The sequence below is a fragment of the Harpia harpyja genome, chromosome 13 (assembly GCF_026419915.1).
Source record: "Harpia harpyja isolate bHarHar1 chromosome 13, bHarHar1 primary haplotype, whole genome shotgun sequence".
In the NCBI taxonomy this organism is placed as follows: Eukaryota; Metazoa; Chordata; class Aves; order Accipitriformes; family Accipitridae; genus Harpia; species Harpia harpyja.
In genome coordinates this window covers 31,374,507-31,397,011 of record NC_068952.1, presented here as the reverse complement: position 1 = coordinate 31,397,011, position 22,505 = coordinate 31,374,507, and the positions used below count along the sequence as shown (strand labels likewise).

Sequence of the window (22,505 nt, the reverse complement as noted above, 5' to 3'; positions counted from 1 at the left end):
AAGGAGAGTGATCTTGATGGATTAAATGCTAGTCACTTTTAATATATATACTTTGTTTTACAAGAGAGTCAGACACTTTCAATGCTTTGGGACAATACAAACCTGATGAAATCTAAAGAATGAAAAATATACCCCAGCTGTTGAGTTTTCATTTTATTTTCTTTTTAAACATAGTGCAGTTTTCTCCTTCCTGTAATAACTATTGCATGGATTGATGATAGTTCATTAATCTTAAATTGCAGGGTATAGTAATATCAGTGGAGCAAGTTGTTTCTTATGATAACATCCACAGGAGGGGATTAAAAAGGATGGATGTTCCTTGTTTTTCTTTGGAATAAACATGTTTCTGTGCTTTGAAACCCCTTAAAGGATATTTTCTTCAGTGATTAGTGTGGATTCCACTTTTCCTTACGCATCTCAGGGCTTCAGGTGATGTGGTCTCTATATTTGTTTATTCTGAAGTCCATAAAACACTTTATAGTATCATACCATTATAGTTACAGTCTCACAAAATCTGAAGTGGCTTGCAGTAATCTGAGGGACTGAGGAAAGGAAAACAGGGTGTTTTCCAATTCTGCTCCACTTTAAAACAGCGTTTTTCAGAGTCTGTTTTATGTTCTTTTGTGCAGCTCAGTCCTGGAGAAAGATCTCCTACAAGGAACATGGCTTGGGGCATTTTGTGTCCTTGAGATTGCTATATGATATAAGTGACAGTGAAAAACCCAAACTTGCAAGTTTTTCATATTCTTTTTGATACAAAAACGTCAAACAAATGAAAACCTCCCTTTCCATCAAACAATAAGTGTTTGTTATTCTGGGTTATTTGTCTAATCTAAAATTCATCACAGTACTGAAGTGCATTGCTAAGCCACAGGGCTGCCTGGAAAAAGAATTAATGAGTCAGAACTTCACAAGCACAGATTCATTTTAGTGTCGAATGCCGAGACATTATCACTTACTCTCACCTCACTCCTGTCATTTCATTGCCAGCATGAACACAAGCTGCAAAGGATTAACTTTAACTTAAAGTAATAAAATACAACCTGCTTCTCACACTCACACAAAGCGTAGGAGACACTCACTCTCTGGGCCTGACTGTGGCATTTAAAGAGGGGAAAATAAAACAGCTAGAAAAGTTCTTGAACACCCACGTCACTATAAGCCTCTCTTGTCCCCTCTGAAGGATCGAATTTGCAAAGGGAGCAGCACTCAGTGAGAGTCATTTCAGGGAAGGCAAAAGAGTCGGTGAAGGCAGAGGCACTATTTACCCAAACACAGTTAAAATGAGATTCATGCTTGATTCCAAGATACCCATCACAAACCAAGTTATCTGTCATCACAGCAGCTTACCTAAATAGGTAGGATTTTGCTTGTGCTATGTGCTAGACAGTGGCTGCCGATGCCATCAGAAGGCCAGAGGCATTGGTAGGAACATCGCTCAGCAGGTAAGGGGGAAAACCTATCAGAGATGTGCCATGAACCCTCATCTGCCCAAGGAACAGTAACATCCACCCTTGCAGTCTGAGCTGATCTATAACACAGGGTGTCACTTATACACATATCCCAAGCCTAGAGACAATGATGTATACCTGAAACATCGACTACAAAAATATCCAGCAAACTGGGGACCTACTACCAGTCTTGTCTTATGTGCTCACAGGATGTGGGTGAATTGGGACTCACCTAAATGTCTGGTATAGCCCTGGAAATATTTTTATCCAGACAAGAACAACAGAAGTCAGCCACCATGCAAGACTGAATGAAAGAGGAAGCTGACCTACAGTTTCTTGAAAAGAAAAAAACAAAGCAAAAGACCTTTCTTCACTCACAGGAGAAGAAAAAAAAAAAGAAAAAAAGAAAGAAAAAAAAAAACTTAAGAAAGGAGTTATCAAATGGGAGAGAAAAAAATAAGTGAGTCCTTGAAAGATAAGTTGCATCTCACTGCTAGCAATTCACAAACCCTACTGTTGAAAACTTTTCAAGTATTGTCTGTTAAATTTTTTATGTGATTGTTTCCCACTGGATTTCAGCTGATTCACACACTAACTGTCACTGTATCCTACTAAAGCTTGGCTTTTATTCTCTTAATAAAATTGTATCTTATCTTGAAAGGCAGACCCCTGAGACCTCAAAATGTAAGGACTTGAGGTGAGCACCGTAGCTTTTGTGTTGAGGAAAAAAAAAAAAAAAAAAAAAAAGGAGTTGCAACTTGAGGTCTCATGAGGCAGACAAATGGGGAGTGAGGTGCTGGCATTGGGCAGCGCTATCACTTCACCTCTGAAACATTTGTTAGGTGTGTGTTTTTGGCATACTGGAAACGTGCAGCTACACAGGGTGGAAGAAATCCATCCAAGCTGCTAGCACTGGGTGGACTTAACTACCAGAGAAAACAGAACATGGCACAATTTGGTCACTAGATAACCAGTTCATTCAGCACATGGTGATGAAAAGTGACCGCAATGTGTTTAAAATTGCCTTTAGTTTCCCTGTCAACCCCTCAATTTTTTAAAGTACCTACCAATATCACACCAGCAATCAGGCCTTCCAATGGTGGAATTTAGCTCTGTAGCCACCAACCCATCAGCATTTATAAAACATTTCTTCTAATTTCACTATTACTACTCTTGAATTATTCTATTTTCAATTTTGCAGAAATCACAGACTTTTTGCTATTTTATTATTGGTATCTCTTGCCTCTTTAAATGTAAATGATAGAAGGATGAAATCCAGACTCCTTTGAAGTCTGGGTTTCCTGTTTTTCCCACTGGCACTTCCTCTGAAACTGCAACTTTTTAGTTTGAGCTTTGATTCCCATGCTTCTTCAGGGCAAAATACAGAAAATCAAAACCTGTGTGTCTTGTTTTCCCTAATGACAGTCTGAACTTGTCTTCATAGGCTATTTCCTAGCACTTTACTCATTCTCCCCTCCAGTATGAAACTCTATGCTAATATATAAAGTCATATGTGCACCCTTTTGAGCAAACCTGCTAAAGACAAAATAAAAAAATATTTACAAAAAAAACCCATTACTGCAAATACTATACTTTTGAAACTTCTCTCGGATTAAATCTTGTTCCACAATTTCAAGCACCTGTAGAAGACCCAAAATATTGGACATAGACTACTTCTACTCAGTAGTAGAATTATTATGCTATTATTTCAGGTTTTCTTGTATACTGCTTGCCAGTTGCTGCTAGTACACCACATCTTCCTTTCTTCTCCTCCAGTGGCCGAGTCTGCAGATGTGTGATCAAATTGTTTGGCTGCAAATGTTCGGTGGGGAACTATGTGATACATTCTCCATGGCACATGACACCCAAGAATTTGTGCAAGCAAGTGTCAGCCAGGAAATGTATTTTACATCATTGTTCCCTCGGACACGGTGCCCTGTACGACGGCACGCTTCCCCAGCCGCACTACAGCATCTCTGCTCCTCCCTTTCTTTGTCACACTCAAGACAAGGCACAGCTAGCCACCTGCCAACTCCCCTCTCAGTCAGCTGTGTTTGGACATCACAGGCACAGGCGCAGTTACAACGGCACACTCCAAGCATACGATCAACAGGCACTGCCACAGCCAGGTATACATCTGGGGTGGGGTTTCAAAGGAGGAGACCTGTGTCTAAGGCTTGGCAGATCCAGGGCATGTGAATAACTGCTTTGGTTGGCAGATCCAGGGCTTGTGAATAACTGCTTTGGTTGATGTACCGCTTGGATTTGTGGCCAGCAAATAGCAAAAGTGGGCACAGGCTTTTTCAGTGCACAAAATATTTGTTCCTGAAGGAACTACAGAAGATAATACTGTTGAATCAGAGGGACGTCAGCTAATGTGGAGTTTCTGAAGTTGGGTGAGGATAAGCAAGAGGTAGCACTAAACTCTTGCTATGATTACTGCTGGTTAAGATGAATCATGACACTTTTTTAGTCTCCAAGTCTGTTTTGATATCAATTGCTACTACATCAACCATTAATTTTGTATCATTGTCGTGCATTGCTATCATAATCACAGAACACCCACTTATGACCAGGCAGTTCAGATAATACAAAGAACAGACAGCAGCAGCAGCGAGAGAAATAACTGCCTCTTTCACTGCACTCAATACAGTAAAGGAGAATACAATCCTCTTTATAACAATTTTCATACCTCCAGCAAACTGAGAGCATAAAAAGCTGAAAAGAATATATTTATTTCAATGGAAAGAATGCTGTTCTTTTAAAGTCCAGCAGGAGTTAAAAGCTTTATAAGTAAATTGATATCATTGAGACACACATCAGGGAAAAATACCATCAAAGCTCAGGCAAGATAACAACAAAGAGTGTGGAGGTAGCTTTCCAGAGTATAACATAGGAATGTAATTCCCCATGTGATCAGATACAGTTATCTGGGATGCATATATACAAAAAACCCAAGACAGTTATTACAAACAGAATCACTTTTATAGAGTTCTCTTCATCTATTATTTACAATACATTTCTTTGACTGGTAAGTAAAATATATTTCACAGTCCACATCAAATTGAAGGATGACAGAGTAAACTTTCCAGATGTTGCAAGACTCCATTTTATGTCTTCACATGTTTCTATTGTCATAACTGTGTCTCCCCATCCCCCGTTGCAAAGGATTTACACAGATAATTGTAGACAACTGTCAGTTCAGCCAGATAAACTCTGCTATTAAAAATACAGAAATACTGACAGATACTAACTAGCAAAAATAGCTCAATGAAAACCTTTTCACAAGGACTTTTTTTTCCCCACAAAAAGAGAAGATGTCTTGGTGAATGACCTATTTCTTCTCTAGTGTCAGAATCTAAATGTAGAAGGAAGAGATATAGTGCTGATGACAACTGCAGAAAAAACTATCAAAGGCTTTAAAATAAATTGATAAAATGAACAAAAGCATCTAGCTGGGCCAACGTAATGGTCACTCTGTGTTTTAAGGCAAGTCTAATATTAAATTGCTGAACTCTTAGCCGTAGTGTGCAATTTATCATTTAAATCACCCTCAGTACTAAAGGAAAAAAAGCTGGAAAATGTGTCCTCAGGTTTCAGAAAGACATCCAGGGGAAATCTGGGAAAAAGAGATGAATACAACAGATGCCCATATGGACAACATGATAGGAACTATACTAAAGGGCAGAATGAATGAAAATAAAGATAAATGCAACAGAAAAGGAAGACTCAGCACTACTTTTCTTGGTGGATGCAATGTCTCTCAACTCTGTGAGTGTTCCTGTGTGGAATTAGTGCATATATAAGGTCATGAAAATCTGGTTAACACATTATCTTGGATTTCCCGGGGGCCCTTGCTGTGATACCCCCAAATGTTTTCATGGAAAAAGCAATAGGTAGAAAGATGGGGATAAAGGTCAGGCAAAGCAGATCAGTTATCACACTGAAGGGGGGTAACCACTGTTATGTTTAGTAGATCCTGACTGCACAGTTTACCCTAAACTATCTACAGAAGGGTGTGACTGGTGACAAAATTTTCTGAAAGTATATCATTACTGAGGTAAGTAAAAAGTGAGTTGTGAGGAGATGTAGAAGGACTTCAGGGTACTGATTCACCAGACAAGTGGAAGCTAGCTGCTGCTGCTCAAGAAATACTAAAGTCACTATATAAGATTCCGTGAAAATGTCTGCTCAAATCTCAAACATAATGAATTATTAGGAAAGAAATAGAAAACAAACCAGAAGGCTTTGGTAGTATACACCATAGCACACCCACATAATAAATTCTGAGCAGAGTTTTGGTCATTTCATCCCAAACTATATATATATATATATATATATATAAAACACAGGAAGAGGATTGTAAGAGATTGGAAGAGGATGAGGATTGTAAGAGATCTGTGAAGGTTTCCATACAACAAGAGATATCACAAATCAGAAAGCAGACCATGGAGGACAGCCATTACAGCAGTCTATAAACTCATGACTAGCCAAGAGAAAGTGAATGAATAAGGAATAATAATTTGCTACTTTTCAGAACCCAAGAACTTGGAGTCAACCAATGTGATTATCAGGCAGACCCTTCAAAACAAAAAAATGCATCTATAATACTTGATTAACCTGTGTTACATATTGTCAAGGGGTGTTGAAAAAGCAATGGAAGATAGGTCATTCAGGAACTCTTAAACAAGAAACTGGAAACACCTGCAGGTGAGGGGATTCCAAGGTTCAGATTGTCCTGAAGTGGACAGGCAAAGCAAAGGAACACTACACCACCTTTCCCCTATGGTGCAAGTCTCTTCCTAAGCATTTGTGACTGACCACTGCCAGAACCAGCTCACGGTCCAGATGGTCTGACTGCAGGTCTGTCTTATGTTCTTACTGACATTGTACAAAATGCATTTAATTTCTAGTATTTTGGAGCATGCACTGGATATAAACTAATTTGCAGTGCTACCTACATGTTTTCTTGCTGTACAGAAGATTTTTGGCTTGCTAATTAAAAAAACAACCACAACTAACCACTATTATGCTTAAATGCCCTCGGTGTGCAGAGTCTCTTTTAATATTAAGTTTGAAATTGCATTATATTTATTGGTTAATTGCTCTTCCTGGACACAGTTTTCGCATGTCAGAGTATCTTCTACATGTACGGTGCAGAAACTTAAATACATCTTTTCACTTCTAATTTATTCTCAGTCAGACATCATTACTATGGTAAAAGTTATTGTGGATAGTTGAATTACTTCTGATCTATTTCTTGTAGGCATAGATTTTCATCTACTTCAGATAGTTCAGAGCATATATTTGCAAAAGTTCATTAACATGAACATTAAACCCCTCGTAATCTACAGTTGAAACTCTCTAGATAGTTGTCTGTACATTTAATTTTATTATGCAGTTGTAGTGGCAGTCACTGTTACTAAAATTCACGTCAGGTTTAGCTGTGAAACTGTAAATCCCCATCCTTAACTTCCTCAAACCAGCCTACTTGAAAATATCCTCAAGTTGCGTGACAAATATGTGAAGCTACCTCAAGAAATAACGTTTTTCACTTATGTTATAAAGAAAAAATCAGTCATTTATTATTTCTCTGAAAGACCTTAACCGAAATATTTAAACTTTTTTATCCCACAGTTACTATGATACAGTAGTTGCTTATTATATTTTTCGCTTTATTTCATGCTAGTGATTATATTTGAAGATGTAAATAATTCCACAATTTCAAGATGCAAATATTCCACATTTATAGTTCTTCATAACATTTCTAATAAGCTTAAAAGCTATTAAAAAGTTACATTTTACCAGTTTATCTAAGGTATTACTTTAAAGTAGAGAGTAATTAAGAAGCAAACTTTCAAAAGCAAGTGTAAATTACTTGTTATAAATTCTGTATGCCTAACTGAGGTGAATAGAGTCTTTTTATGGTTTGGATTTTTTTTTTTTTTTTAATTAATTTGAGCTTCAACTTTAGTAAGAACAGTAGTTTTTTAACACCTATAAAAATTAGATTCTATTGCACTAGGTAATTTATACTTTGTGGATCCAAGCATTCCGAAGCCAAAAGAGGTCTTGCAGCTACAAAACCACAGTAAACATGGCTCTTGTCACCCACCCTGCCACACAAACAGTGAAAAAACATTTGTGAAATTTGAGTAGGTGACTGAATGCCACCAGCGAAACTAGAAGAAAGGAGAAACATTAGAGGGAGAACATCTGAATGCAGAAGAACATGTGAATTAGATCCAACCAGCAGCCATAAGCAAATGAGAACCAGAGGACATTCTATGCAGCAAAATTGGGGAATGAACCGTGGAGGTAAAAGAGAGGAGTGGAGGGGAGCAGAGAGGAGAGGAAAAAAAGGAAGAAAAAGAGGGAAGCGAATATTGACAAATGAAAGCGCACCTAGGAAATGGAATCATAGAATCATTTCGGTTGGAAAAGACCTTCAAGATCATCGAGTCCAACCATTAACCATGCCCCCTAAACCATGTTCTGAAGTACCCTGTCCACTCGCTTTTTAAATATCTCCAGGGATGGTGACTCAACCACTTCCCTGGGCAGCCCATTCTAATGTTTGACAACCCTCTCAGTAAAAAAATTTTTCCTAATATCAATGTTTCCAAGATGAAATGGCAAGCTATGTCCTTTGCATAGTAAACTAGAGCACCCAGCAGTTAAGTTAATCTTGAACTGTCACTATGTTCCTGTGTGGACAGCAGTATTTCTCTATACATGCTAAGGAAAAACTGAAAACCCTCTTAAGCACAGTAACAAAATCAAGAGAAGGCCTTACATTAAACTTCCAGTTATCAAATACTACATACAACATGTAAATATCAAAACATTTTTGTTTACTTCACTGTAAATAGCTGCAGCAGCTGTTGGCAAGATGAAATAGGATTTCAACTACTTTTATTCAATTAAGTTGTCCAGATTTAAAATCTCACTTCCACCTACTGGTGCTTTCCATTACTATATAACACAGTTCTCTGAGAAACAAGGAAGCAAAAAGCTAATGAAGTCTCTAGACAATTATTTAGCTGCTTTTAATTAATTATGCCAGTATGAATTGGGAATTAGCAAATGTTCTTCCTCTTAAACCTCCAAAACTTGGTACGATCCCAAAGGTTCAGAAGGAGGCTGTCAAACAGTAAGAAAAGCACAAAAATTCCTAGTAACTTCAGTAAAAATGAGATCAAATATTTTATTATGAATATCATTATAATCTAATTTATGCAATTAATTAATGATCTTTATTTCTAAAAGTTATCAGAGTTCTCCCTAAAAAGGCATACCTTTTCTATTATTCTTCAGCTGTACTTTTGTCCTTAGCTCAGTTAAGTCAATAAATGTATGTTTTATTGTTATTAACAAAGACAGTAACATAATAGTCTCTGACCATGCTGAATAATCAAAAAGTGGCAGCTACTAGCATGGAGAGTTACAATGGAAGCAGACAAGATGAGGAATGGATAATATTTTTGAATCAGCAGGATTTGGTATCCAAAGCCAGTTATTTTGAAAATCTGATGCATCAGTAGGAAGTTAATATTGGCCTTATATACATTTGCCTTACGCTGAGATATTGGTTCCATATTCTGAGCAATGGCATCAAGGAAAAGAGATTGGTACAACACCTGGAAGGAGAGACCCAGTTTAGGAACACCAGTTCCTTAGAAGAACAATGTGGAGAATTTTCAATGAAAACTAAGGAACAAAAATTGCCCAATTTGGGATTTGATTTTAAAAACTGATTATAAAGCTTTCAAGACTTTTTAAATCACTGGGGAGAAGCCAGTATCAGTTTTGAAGAGCTTATTTTATATATAGCTTTATGATGAAGCTGTGTTCTTCAAGGTAACTTCATGGGTAAAGATTTCAATCGTGTAATATAGATTTCTTATAGCCTAATTTGTTCTGTGACAGAAAGGATGAAATACATTCCTTCAGTTGGTACAACAGAGCTTCTAAAGTTCTTTCCAATGAAATTACTTGAAATTAATGCTTACTGATTTTTCAGCTTCTATTGTCTGGATCTGGCAATAGTTTTAGCGTTAACTTTTTATCTGAGTAGGCTTCTTCAGACTTCTAATCAGTACTTTGTATTCTATTCAGTACTTCTTTCTTACTCTTCACTCAGTAAGACTCTCAAAGACCTCAGTGAAATAAAGCCCATACTGCCTACTGAATTCCAAAGAAAATTCTGATTGTTGGTTTGTTTCAATTTTTAAAATCTAACTGGGTATCAGACACCTTTTATAAACTAGCTTTTGGATTTCAGCCTGAGAGATAGCTTAAAGGCCATGTTACACCTAATCATATTTTGAAGGGCATCTAGTTAAAACTTGTTTCTTTTGGAGTTAATGAGAAAACCTCCAGCCTTCTGTGGCATTGGAATTTTACCTTTAATGATTAAAACAAAGGAGGAAGGACTGGATGCCATGTGAAGGTATTACACTTACCACTTAAAATAATTCTGAGTAGAATTTGGAGACTTTAATATTAAAGGCATGAATTATTTCTTATTAAAAATAAATAGTTTTGAAGACATCACCATGGCATCAGGGCTAGTGTTCAGAAAAATGAAATTTAAAAGCTCAGTTGAAGGTTTGGTTTTAACCAAAAGTAAGGAAACATTGATAGAGTTCTGTTTTATATAAGAAATGTGTATGACACACAAGTTACAGTTGAATCATAGAATCACAGAATGGTTTGGGTTGGAAGGGACCTTAAAGATCATCTAGTTCCAAACCCCCTGCCTTGGGCAGGGACACCTTCCACTAAATCAGATTGCACAAAGCCTAATTAGAACCAAAAGAGATCTGTTTTGAATTAGTATGCTATTGACAATAGCAAACAGGTTGGTCACAGAAACAATGTTACAGAACACATATTTTGTCATTCCAATAGCAGTAATATAATTTTATTCTTACCATTATACAGCAAATTATTCTAGAAGGCAGCAAATTCCATACTTGTGATCTTTACCCATTTTTCCAATATGGACATTCATTTATAAACAGATACAATTCATTAATACTTTATAGGTAATTCAAAAATTTATAAAATTACTTTAATGATAAATAGGATAAGGTATCTAGACTAGACCTATTTTGTACCCGGCAAATATAACCTATTATATCGATAAACATCTTAAGATAATATCTTTTATTGTTTATTAAGTGGTTTCTAAAGGGAGTTTCAGAGTTTACAATGTTGTATTATACATAAATCCTGCTACCTACAAGCACAGTGTATTAATTACTAGGATGAAAAAACATAAACTATTTCATATAGTATCTTGTAAAATAATGCCACATTAAGGCAACCAGGGAAGAGGAATTTTATTTAGACACACTTAGTATGATGAAACAGTTTGTGATAGTTTGACCTATCTGCCTATGTAAACGAAGTGATTTGTCGCTGATACCATGAACTCATTGCATCTCTACCAGTCAGAAACTCCATTTCTGGAGTATAAAAAACTGTTTGCTTTTAACCAACTGCCACACTACTAAACATATCAGAAGAAATGTCTGCCTCTTGAAAGGAAATCTGAAATGAGCACCGAAGTAGCCTACCACCTATTTGCAAGAAAGACAATAAACTGGCCAACCTAGGGACATGTTAATCACCTTCAAGAGTGACCACATGGAAATGAGGCTGCTCAAATGGTACGAGAACATATGTAGAATGAAAGCTCACTCCAGGCTGGCCCTGCTGCTCTCTGTGCTCTTGGGAGACACTCCTAACACATGCCATCTACACAGGGTAACAGATTATACAAAACTGGAAAAAGCTTCACTGGAAAAACATCAAATCCATTAAATCTGATTTATCCTGTCACAATTGAATTGCAGGCAATACACCTCTGTTCACCATTTCAAAAATCTATCTAAAGGCTTTGGACAAATAAAATAACCTCTGCACATGAACATTTACCATTGCAGTCCTGAAACCACAGCAGTGGCTAAAAGCCCACCGATTGCCACACACAGGTAAGTGCCACCCATGCTACACATAACTAAAGGAAAACTGACCCATACATTTTTATTTTGCTTGAGTATCACAACATTAATACTATTGGTACTAAAGCAGTATCTGTAAATTTTGACATTTTCTATTCCCAAGCAGGATTTGAGTTTTACTTTCTTTCTGTTCATCTGAAATTAAAGTCATTATTCCACTTAAATGTTACAGGACCTGACAAGCTCAGATCAAATTCAACCAGTAGAAGAAAATTAGAAAGGTATTTACACTAGACTTGACGAAGGTTCACGAGCTTTGCCTCATTGAATAAAACATGCCCAAGTTTCTGTTAGACATATGAAAAAAGTGAGTGTCTTGGCGTTCCTGGGTTCCTAGTATGAGGGTTATGGTATGTGTGCAGGCAGCATAAATTACTTTTATCAGCTTTTTTTTTTAGTTAAGCTGATAAACGGGATGCGTTCTACTCTTGATGTATTTCCACAAGTTTTAATTAATGCAAAGACTACAAACATAAGCATGACTTTTCTATTCCCTTCTTTCTTCCTATTCATAAGAGGCTCTTTTCTCTGTTAGCAGACTCTGGAAGAACCTCCCCTTCAGTTGCAGCTGTCTGGTGCTGCCTCCCAAATGGCAGTCGTTTAGAACATCTTGTCTGGCTCCTGCTCTTTGCTGTTACCTTACTGCATATACATGGGGAAGGGGGCAGAAATAACTTAGAGCTGACCAATTTTTCAAGTACAATTCCATAAGCTCAAATAAAAACCCTAATATTTTTCCTCTAACTCTTTAGAGCAAGTAGTGTGTATTATCAAGGTCATTATTAATACAGCAGTTGCTGGAGAGAGATTTTACTACAAAGCAAAGGAGGGAAAGGTGGAAGAAACACAAACAGATGTTGTGCTACTGAGTCCTCCCTTTTTATTGCACTGGATCAGTGACCACAGTTTAGATGGCTGCTGGTGGGCATCTAGTTACAAATTAGCTACATCAATTAAGTGAAAAGACTATTAATGGCAAGAACTGAAGTTGAAAAATCACAGGAGGTTATCTATTTCAAGGTACAGTCTTGTTTTATAACTTACAAAGTTTGATTTAGTCATATACATTTGACTTAGTGTAATTCTTGATGTCCAAGAGGAAACTCCTTCAACGGACTGCCAAAATGAGCTGGACCAGGGCAATCTGAATGCAAAGGCTGTGCGTTCTGGAGCTGGCTGCAGTACTGTGGTTCTGCTAGAGTAACCATCCAATAATGAAGTGCCTTAAGCCAAATTCAATTGGCTTTGCAGATGTGAGTGAATTAAATAAGCAACACTAGGGAATAAAGGTATTGTAAAGGAACAAGGGGATGATGGCTAAATATATTATCAACTCTTAAAGGCTCTTTCTGAGCCACCTAGTTAGAAATTCTTCATGGGCTGACTTAAGGATGAAAAGCGTGTTTGTGAATAACACACATTTCATTATGAAAACTGACACTGGTTTTTCTCCTTAAAGAGACAACAGCATGATTTACCATTGGCATGTTGGGATGCTAGGGAATAGAGAAATCATGTGTCTGCCCAAAGGGCATCAAAGAAATCAGTGCAAGAACCAAGTACAGAATTAGTCTCTTGGCAATTTCAGCTGACACCTTTAAATCAGCTCAACTACCCTTTTTGTTCTGTTTTTCCCCCTAAGGATTAAAATGGCTTCGGTCTCTAGTGTGGTCAGTCTACTACATTTCATGGCACTAATTATCACTTTAAAAAGAAAAACACAATGTAGAAAAACAGAGTAGATTTTCCACATTAAGAGTAATTGGCACCATCAGTGAAGAGTCAGCACTTACCCTGTAATGGTCAATTCAACAAACACATGTCTAAGTGCCAAACCACAAGTCCTTACAATTCTGTAAACTTAGTTAATTGCTTCTTTTCCGGTTGAGATCAGGCTTATTTTTATGACTTAATTAAACTTCCACATTAAAAATAACTCAGATATTTTCTGTTCCTTAAAATTTTGCAGATGAGTTGTAGGCTGAAACACAAACATTTTTTAAGTACGTATTGAAAAGTAAACAATATAACAGCAACTGTATCTTGCGCACAGCTATTCTGGGCACAAGCTCTACTCTGCTCCACTGAAATAACTTCAAATCTGGTATAATTTAGCAGAATCCACCCATCATCTCCAGTTTATTTTCTTGGTGGAGTTTTACTGCAGCAAGCCAAAATCTTTCAAATCTTCCACAGAAAATTATTTTCCATTTATGAAAAATGTGCAGGCTTTTTTTGACTGGCAATTTATACTTGTAACTATTTTTTACTTGAAATTGCTGTTTCCAGATAATAGCTTTACACTTATTAACATAGTGTAAGCAAGTGTTGCTGCCAGACCTTCTCCTGCTTTTTGTTCTCCCACTATCCATAAAGCAGCCTTCTTCATTCCCACACAAATGGTATTAGAGTTGTATTCCCTATGCAAAACAAAGGAAAAAATTGCACTACAAAATGTAACATCTTTTTTTTTTTTAATGTACTGTGATGCCACTTCATTCTTACTAGTTCTTTGTTTTATTAAAGAACAAGTTGACTGAAGGAGTTAGGTGTTTTCACCCTGGAGGACAGAAGGCTCAGGGGGGACCTCATCACAGTTGACCAGTACTTAAAGGGCAGCTACAAAGAGGACGGAGGCTCTCTTCACAGGGAGCTACACTGAGACGACAAGGGGCGATGGGTACAACTTGCACAGGGAGAGGCTTCATCTTGATATAAGAAAGAAATTTTTTACAGTGGGAACAATCAATCACTAGAACAATCTCCCCAAGGACGTGGTGGAGTCCCTATCGCTGGAGGTGTTCAAGATGGGATGGGACAGGGTGCTAAGATAATCTCATGTAGGCTCCCTTTCCCATAGAAGGTTGGACCAGATGATCTTTTGAGGTCCCTTCTAACCTGGACTGTTCTATAATTCTGTGCATCTAACTGCCTACTTACCCCTTAAATCACAATTTGCATGCCTTGCTCGCATGAGTAGTTTACAGCACTGGTAGATGAGGTGTGTAAATAGTCCTTGAATTTTTCTGGACAGAGTAGAATATACTCTTAAAATATGTGAACCAAGGTCTACTTTATGTTGCTGTTACAGGTATGTTGCTGATATTGGAATTAGATGGAGATGGTAAGTTTCAGTGCAAACACAGATATTATTTATTTCTGCGCCACAAAATTGCACAGCTTCACAAGAGCTTTGTAAAAGGACCCTAAGGGGGGGGGGGGGGGGGAGGTTGAAAGACAGCCATAGTTAAACCTTGACAGACTGATGAAAAGTGGACAGAAGACACTGGAAATCCAAATTATGGCGACAACAGTCCACAGAAATTTTGGGCTTTTTCACAGAAAATTCTAGATTGTCTTGTCTAGAACTGGAACAAAAAGTCACACACTTAAAAGATTTTACAAAACCAAGTATTTTCAGAAGCCTTGTCATGTGAATAGCTCTTGCTCACCATCTGTCAAGTTCACTGCTGTCTGGCAACTCTGAGCACTACCCAAAGGCAGCCTCTAGGGCAATTGGCTTTCTGAAGATTTGAATCCAGCCAGCTCCAGATAGCTGACTTTGGACTGGGACCGACATGCATAAGACATTTTTGTCATTGTGGATAGTTTTTTCCACCCATGCAATCTGAGAGGATAAAACCCATCTTAAATTAAATAAGTGTGGTGTTCTGGTTACATATGTTAGTAGTTTGTGTGTTTGTTTAATTTTAATTGGATATCAACATAGGGAACCATGTTTTCCATTTAGTTTGAGGTTTCTTCTATTCCAAATTTTGCAACAACCAGATAATCTGAATGACAGCCTATCCAGTATTGCAGTTCTGGTTTAACAAATAAAAGTTAAGCTTCCATATCAAATAAACATAGAATGGCAATCTTGAAAACTCTGATAAATATAGATAGGTGAGTGTTTTGTAGCTGACAACTGAGAAATACAGTATCCACACACAGGTCTCTCGCAACCTCCACTTTATCTTCAGGAAGCAAACATATGACACTCTGTGTAAAGTTACATAAAACTGGAAGCAATTAGTGATCTCTTTCATGTAACATGTCGATAAGCTGTGAACTGGCTACTTCCAAATATCGAATTATATATTTATAATAGTTCCTCATTATTCAAGTCACAATTTTAAACACAGTGATTTTACTTTTTTTGTTGGAATTCCACAATGCTCGTACTTTCATTTCTAACAGGACAGAAAAACACATTAAAAAAAAAAAAAAAAAAAGCCCCATAAATTCCATTCCCAAAAGTCTGAAATGGAGAGAGGAAAAATAAGTATTTTGGATCATGCTTTAAAGAAGGAAGATTATCTTTCCCCTAAGCAAAAGATAATAGGAACTTCCACAGAATGCTTTATTTCTGCCATTTGGCATTTTCTACTAGAAATCACTGCTTTCCAGAAAAATTCAGATCGTGTAACAAGATTCCTGTAAATCAGGGAAATAAATATCAGATATGCACCAAACTGCATTTGCTGCTGGCTGCACAAGAAACCTGTGGCAGAGCTTGGAACCAAAGCTTTACTTCCACATTCCAACCCAGCTGATCAAGGAATGAACTGTTCTTCCTCACCGCACTGCTTTTATTTACAGTTCGCTTTCTGTTTAAGATGCTATAAAAGTGTCCAAACTGAAGAATACAAATGCAGCTCTTGGTAACAGTACAAGAGTGTATTTTATTAATTCTATTTATTTTTTATATATTGGAAAATTCTATTAAGAAAGCAGCACATTTAATGCACTATTTAGCATGACAATGAGTAAATTCCTCACGAAGTAGAACTTAAACTGATTTTCTACTAATTAAAGCAGCTATCATTTTCATTCTTGGCCATCATCTTGTTTCCTGGTACCTGCCCCAATAAAATGGATAACTAAATATCCTCAGATTCTTAGCAAAGATTTCTAAGGTTTGATACTGTCTGTTTTGCTATTGAAATTACACTGGTCAAATACCACCTGGCCACCCCCACTGCAACAGAAGACAAAGTCAGGTCCAATCATTTAAAAAGACAAACCAGTATTTTCAGACATGAAAAAAAAAAGATAAATTACCTGGGTCTTCTATAGATAAGTTCTTCGTTAACCATTGAACAATGTCTGAACCTAGGAGCAAAACAATAGGCATTTTTAGATTAGTAAGTTTTCTCTTCCTATTCTTCAGTTCCCTAGGTCAATTAATATTGTTCTACTATGTAAGAGAGATCTACATTTTTTGCTCAGTCTAGAAAAAACTAGAGCATTCTATTTTTTTTTTAGTTTCTTTTTTTTAGTTTTCTTTTAGCAAAGAAACATACCACTTGCTTCTTTCTTTAGGCCAAGACTCACAAAATGTAATAGAAGTGCATTAAGGGTATGATAACAGCTTGCATTCCAAAAATTACATTACTGCAAAATTTACACAGAAAAACAAACACTTTATTAAGTTAATACTAAGTTTTCCCCACCTTCCAAATTAGTTTACAAATGAACCCTAGAAAATGTAAATGCAACACACATTGTGATTATGAAATATCTAGAGTATATGCTGCAGGCCATGCTGGAAGCTAAAAACTTCCTTGGGACTAATACAGGGCATTATGAGCTCCTCTTAGGAGCTGCAGATGGTGCTTAACTTTGCCTTCTGATTTTATTACCTTTAACTATCACTTCTGCTGTAGTGACTTTCAACCCATTCTGCTGGCTACCAGTAAAAGCATATTCAGTTACCTAAGAGTGTGCTACCAATGTTTCAAACTCCGCCTCATGGCTAAGCTCTTGACAGAATTCATTTTTCCCCTAGTGTTAAAGCTTTTCCTTACCACTCCAGTCTCTCTTCTTCTTCTGTATCCCTTCGCTTACTGCCTATCCATTTCTTTCTATTTAATTTCCTGTCCTTATTTTAAGGTCCCATGTTATTCCTCGCCTCTTAACACCTTCCATACCAGATTCCCCACTGTCTTTCACAGAGTATCCTTCCAACCCCACCTCCTAATTCCTAACCCCCGCTGTTCCTCTTGGCCATGCACTTCCTATCACATTTTGCACTCCGTGTGCCAAGTCATAAGCTGAAGTCAGTCTTGTTTTTCAGACTGAAAGCTACAGTTGGACTTCACCCACTGTGAGCATGAATTACAAAATAAATTATGAAGCAGTTCTGCAGACACAAAGACAAACACATTCATGATTTAAGCAACTTTAAATAACCAAATTGGCTTAAGGGGAAAATATACTGAAACACTGAGCTGGGGTTATGAGCATGTTCTCCATGTTTCATGATGGTTGCGTCATACTTCCAGTTCCGAAAAGCAACATTAATAGAGAGACATATCACATAATACTTCCTTATAGAACCAATGCTTAAGTTGTTCATCCATTTCTCAGCAGACATAATAACATAATTCTTTTATAAGCCTTAAATTTAGAAAGATAATAAAAATCTACACAATCTACACAAATATAAAACAAATCTCATGAATGGACAATAGTACATAACATTAGAATGCGGAGGATATTTCCCCTTTCACACCCTAGATTCAGATTTCTTCCTGTAGTTCCCATAGTGCATAATTTCCTTTAGTCTTAAGGCAATGAATATGACATTTTAAAAAAGCTTTTCAGAGAAAAAAGAAAATTTATTTCTCCTTACTTTCTTAAAGAATATAATTCTGTAGCTTTTATTTTATTACACTTAGTAAATAGCTTTATCATGTATTTTACAAAGCCTAGTTGATTATATCATAAATTTTCATGTGTGTATGCATTACTAAATTGATTACATAGCAATGAAAACTGTGGAGATTTTACAACCATGTCCAGAGCAGAGATTTTCTTTACTATGTTACATGTCTAAATTTTGATAGATATTAAACTCCAGTGGCACCATTTCTCATAACATTTACACGGAATTATTTTTTAAATGAGGCAATTTACCTTTGCATGCTGTTGGATGTGTACAAAATGTTTCACACAGATATTCCTCCTTCAAAATATTCTATTTTTATGCATTTTTATAAATAAAATTTCTGCCCTTTATTTATATGTATGAACTTAATGAGGCTGACACTGAAGGAAGAATTTTAGCTTAGTATAAGATTAAACTTCATAGACTTTAGTGACACGGTTCCAAGCCTAGATATATTTTTATGTCAGCTGACTAGAGACATTAGTCAGCCCTAAATATTTTCCTAAATACTCAAAGGTCAGAGGCAAAAAGTAATTAGAAAAACAACAGGACAGTTTTGAATACCGATTCTTAACTTTGGCTTCCTTCAAATCTCTCAGGTACCATATGTGAAGAAATTTTCTATTCTTTTTATCTCACCTGGAAATACTTCTTTCCTCTTTGCCTCTTTTGAAAACTTTCCTACAGTGACACACCATATTCCTCAGTCCTCAGCTCCTGGCATCACATTTGCATACATGGTCTACACATCAGAAATTTCACCTCCATATTTTACACTGTCTTCTGGCTTATTATAAATAATAGTGGGAAATGGGATTTCTTGACAATTGCATCATCTGTCTCTGAAAGATCATTACTGCTCTATTCACATTTTACACTGAAGCCATTCCCCTGGTACCAGAAAGCCTGAACAGCAGTTTAAGCCAGCTATCACATTCGAACACTCCGATGATTTCAGCTGCATGACTTCAATGACAAAAGCCCAGATGAATAAATATTAACACGAACACTCTCCTTCTAGTGTGAAGGCTATTCAAGTAAAACAAAGTTGCAAGTAATTTGTCATATCACAGGTGAGAAATTTATCGGTTCATATTCCTTTGGGAGATCTTGTGGCCAATTCTAGTCCTAAAAAGAATAATAAAGGTATTATCTTGTATAGCTTGCCATGTGTTTTTTTAGCTGCTACTTTTAATGTCTAATCAACAAAATTATTTCATTCAATCATCTCTGTGCCCTTTTCTAAGGTTTATTACTTATGCAAATGTGTTTCTAAAAGCAAAATCATTACTGTAATTTCTTATCTCAGGAAAAGAACAAGGCAGCAAAACAGGTGAATGCTTTACAGGAAAACAGTATTTCCTTTGAGTCCTAGCTTTGAAAATCTGGTGACCAGTAAATTCATGCCATGTTTTCATACACCACACTTCACATTTACATGAATTATAATCCAAGAATTAGGATGACAAAGATTACAGATTTCATTATTTGTAAACAAGAACTAATACTTACATGATAAAACATTTTTAACCTTCAAACCTGAATCTGTCTTATCACCATGAATCTATCAAAAAGGCAAGCTAGTCAGGTTATATAAATTTTATGGAAGCCACTACCCTGGTATTGGACTCTCCTGAAAAGGAAAACTTCCACAATACAAAATAGAAAATGTTTGCCATGTCAGAAGGATACTCAGTTTTTGTATACTGTTTAATGTCACTGGTAATGTGTGATAACAAAGCCCCAATAATATCTTCAAAGTATGTTCTCAAGCTAAGTTCTCCAAGTCTCCCTGTCTCACTTCCAGAAGGCAGCTAAAAGGCAAGCTGGCTCTTAGATCTGTAAGGTGCAGAAGACTGAAGTTAAATTGCCAACTGAATTTTGAAACCCCAGAACAACCCTCAATTGTCATGCCAATTTTTATAGCAAATAAAACTGGACAAGGCAAAGTGATCATTTGTAATAATAAATTAAAGCTAGCGCAAGCAGCAAACATTCAAAAGAAGGTTTTTTTAGACTCAGGGCCTGAGAGCCAACAGCGAGATTCCTTAAATGCCAGCACCTATCCAGATAAAGGCAATAAAATTCACAAGATCTTACTCAAGTCCAAAATATAAGAGACTTTCAACTTCTTTAAGGAAAGAGGCAAAACTACATCTACATTCATATACAAACAAAAGACTCAAGCATGTTCTTTGTAAAATGTACTTGCTGAAAACTCCACCAGTGATTAATTTTAAATGAAATGGTCCAAAAATAGCAGTTGCTGAAGCCGTCACAGCATCTTAAGACAACATTTTTGTGGAAAGTGTGCTCGCTGAACTCTGCAATGCTAATTTCCAAGTCAAAGTCATAAAGGCCAGGGCAATGCTAAGGTTAGCTTTCAAGAACAAAACTCTTATTTTAAACAAGTCCTTACAGAGTGCACTTCAAAAATGTGTTGATTCTGAACTACAGAAAATTTCACAGAAATTATAGATCCATTTTTTTGTTACACATACATGCAACAAGCCATTTAAGCCTTGACCTGACAACAAAAAGATATGATAGTAGTTCTGCAAAAGAAAATCAGAACTCAAAATGCTCTATCTTTTTACAAATTTAAAAACATATTTAGCTGAAGAAGGTTCAAGTTGCAGGTAAGTCTGTTTTATTAATCAGTATCACAAACCATGAGACCACTGAGAAACTTAACTCAATGATTTCTTATTTCATAAGGAGACAGGTTCAACCTTGTAAAAAAAATACTCTTTTATTGCTAATATCTTGGTTTAGTAACTAAAATCTATTCTGCTTTTTTACTCGTAGACCTCAGAGTATTTACAGATGATGAAGAGAGACAGGAACACAGGAAGCTCCCCTGCATTAGTGATACTAAGAGAGAGCGTTTTGTTGTTGACAATCCAGCAAACACTTACTCTGTCTTCATCAAGACTTCTGCTATCTGAACTCTCAAGAGCCACATAATCATCGCGATGTTTGTCCTGCGCTGCAAAAGCTGGGAAGCTGGGCCTGTTGGGTGGGTGCTCGTTTGCTGAAAGGCAGTAGCAGATCATCAGGGAGCTCCCTCGAGGGAGCCCCTTGGTCAGCTGGGTCACCTTCAGTGCTTCACCACCACCCGGTCTCGAGAACCTGGAGAATTTTATGCAGGGCAACTCACAGTAGGGAAAACCTAATAAACATTACTCTAGAAAGTACCAGTTTCTAAATTTAAGACAAGAAGACTGTTACTAAATTAGTAAGGAAAGAGCACTGCATCTCCATCGTTTCATTTTTTTTCACTGGGAGAGGAGGGAATTGTGTCATTATGACTTCCAAATTCCACACCATTGCTTTGTCACACTAATTCATGGCAATACATCAGGAAATTAAGTTTAGTTGCTGATACAAACTTCAAAATCCTTGGTCGTGAGTATCTGAAAAAAATACAATGTGCAATTTCATTTCTCACCACTGCTTCAGCTACTGGAAACACAGAAACTGCATCAGATGAGCAGGGAGATTGTAAAGACTGGTGGCATATCAGGTTCTCAGCACTAGCTATTTTCTCACAAAAATTGTTCTCTAACAGAGAGTTAGACTGCGAGAAAGGGCTTTCACTGGTGAATGGGACAAGAAGATCTGCATTCTCCCTGAAGTTTTCACAGTCACAAGCCATAGCATATGTTGTCACTCCGTTATATCAGCACGGATATTTTACAATTTCTTTTCTTTCTCTGAGAAGCACAGTTTGTGTATGAATTCTGCACCCACACATCTGAAAGAAGTCAAGTATCTCATATTTCAGAGCAGAAGGGCAGAGGGAAGAAAAGCAATGGCTGTATTATCTTTTAGTATACTTACGGAAAAATCTATTTGGATCCATACGGGATTATTCAGCTTATTTTTCCCTATGTCTATTATAGCTGAGCAAAGAGAAGGTTTGCATCACTTGATAGTGCTGTGCACAGAAAGGTGAAAGATAGAAGGGTGCGGGGACTCCTCTCTGAGGCTGGGATTGCAGTAGTGCTTGAAGGAACAAGGAGTTATTTCCCCATAAGTTATGGCTCTAGTCAATACTAAACTGCACTGGATTTCAGTCTAACAGAAAATGTATTCAGATGTGCTTTGATTGCCCAGTTCTTAGTTTCAGAAGTAAGCTGGTAACAAATGTTGAGATGGTAAAAAGGGGAGATAAGGGAAATGACACAAAGAAGCTGCATAACTAAACTTGGATTTATTTCATACTAATTTAAATGCTTTCCACCTCATAATTGTATTTAACAACTTTCTTTTCTCTATACTTTTGGATTAATGTAAGATAAATTTATAGACCTCATCTGGTATAATTGTTTACCATGAGTGGCAACA

General features: G+C 36.8%; 1 protein-coding gene across 10 annotated transcripts in view; it reads right to left on the bottom strand.

The window, feature by feature from the left end:
• The window catches only part of RGS7 (regulator of G protein signaling 7), a 294,692-nt gene that overhangs the window by 92,702 nt on the left and 179,485 nt on the right, over positions 1 to 22,505 (bottom strand). For all 10 annotated transcript variants that reach the window (XM_052805847.1, XM_052805846.1, XM_052805848.1 and 7 more), the window contains one exon: positions 16,547 to 16,597. In XM_052805847.1, the coding sequence (XP_052661807.1) occupies positions 16,547 to 16,597 (51 nt within the window). The remainder of the gene's footprint in view (positions 1 to 16,546; positions 16,598 to 22,505) is intronic.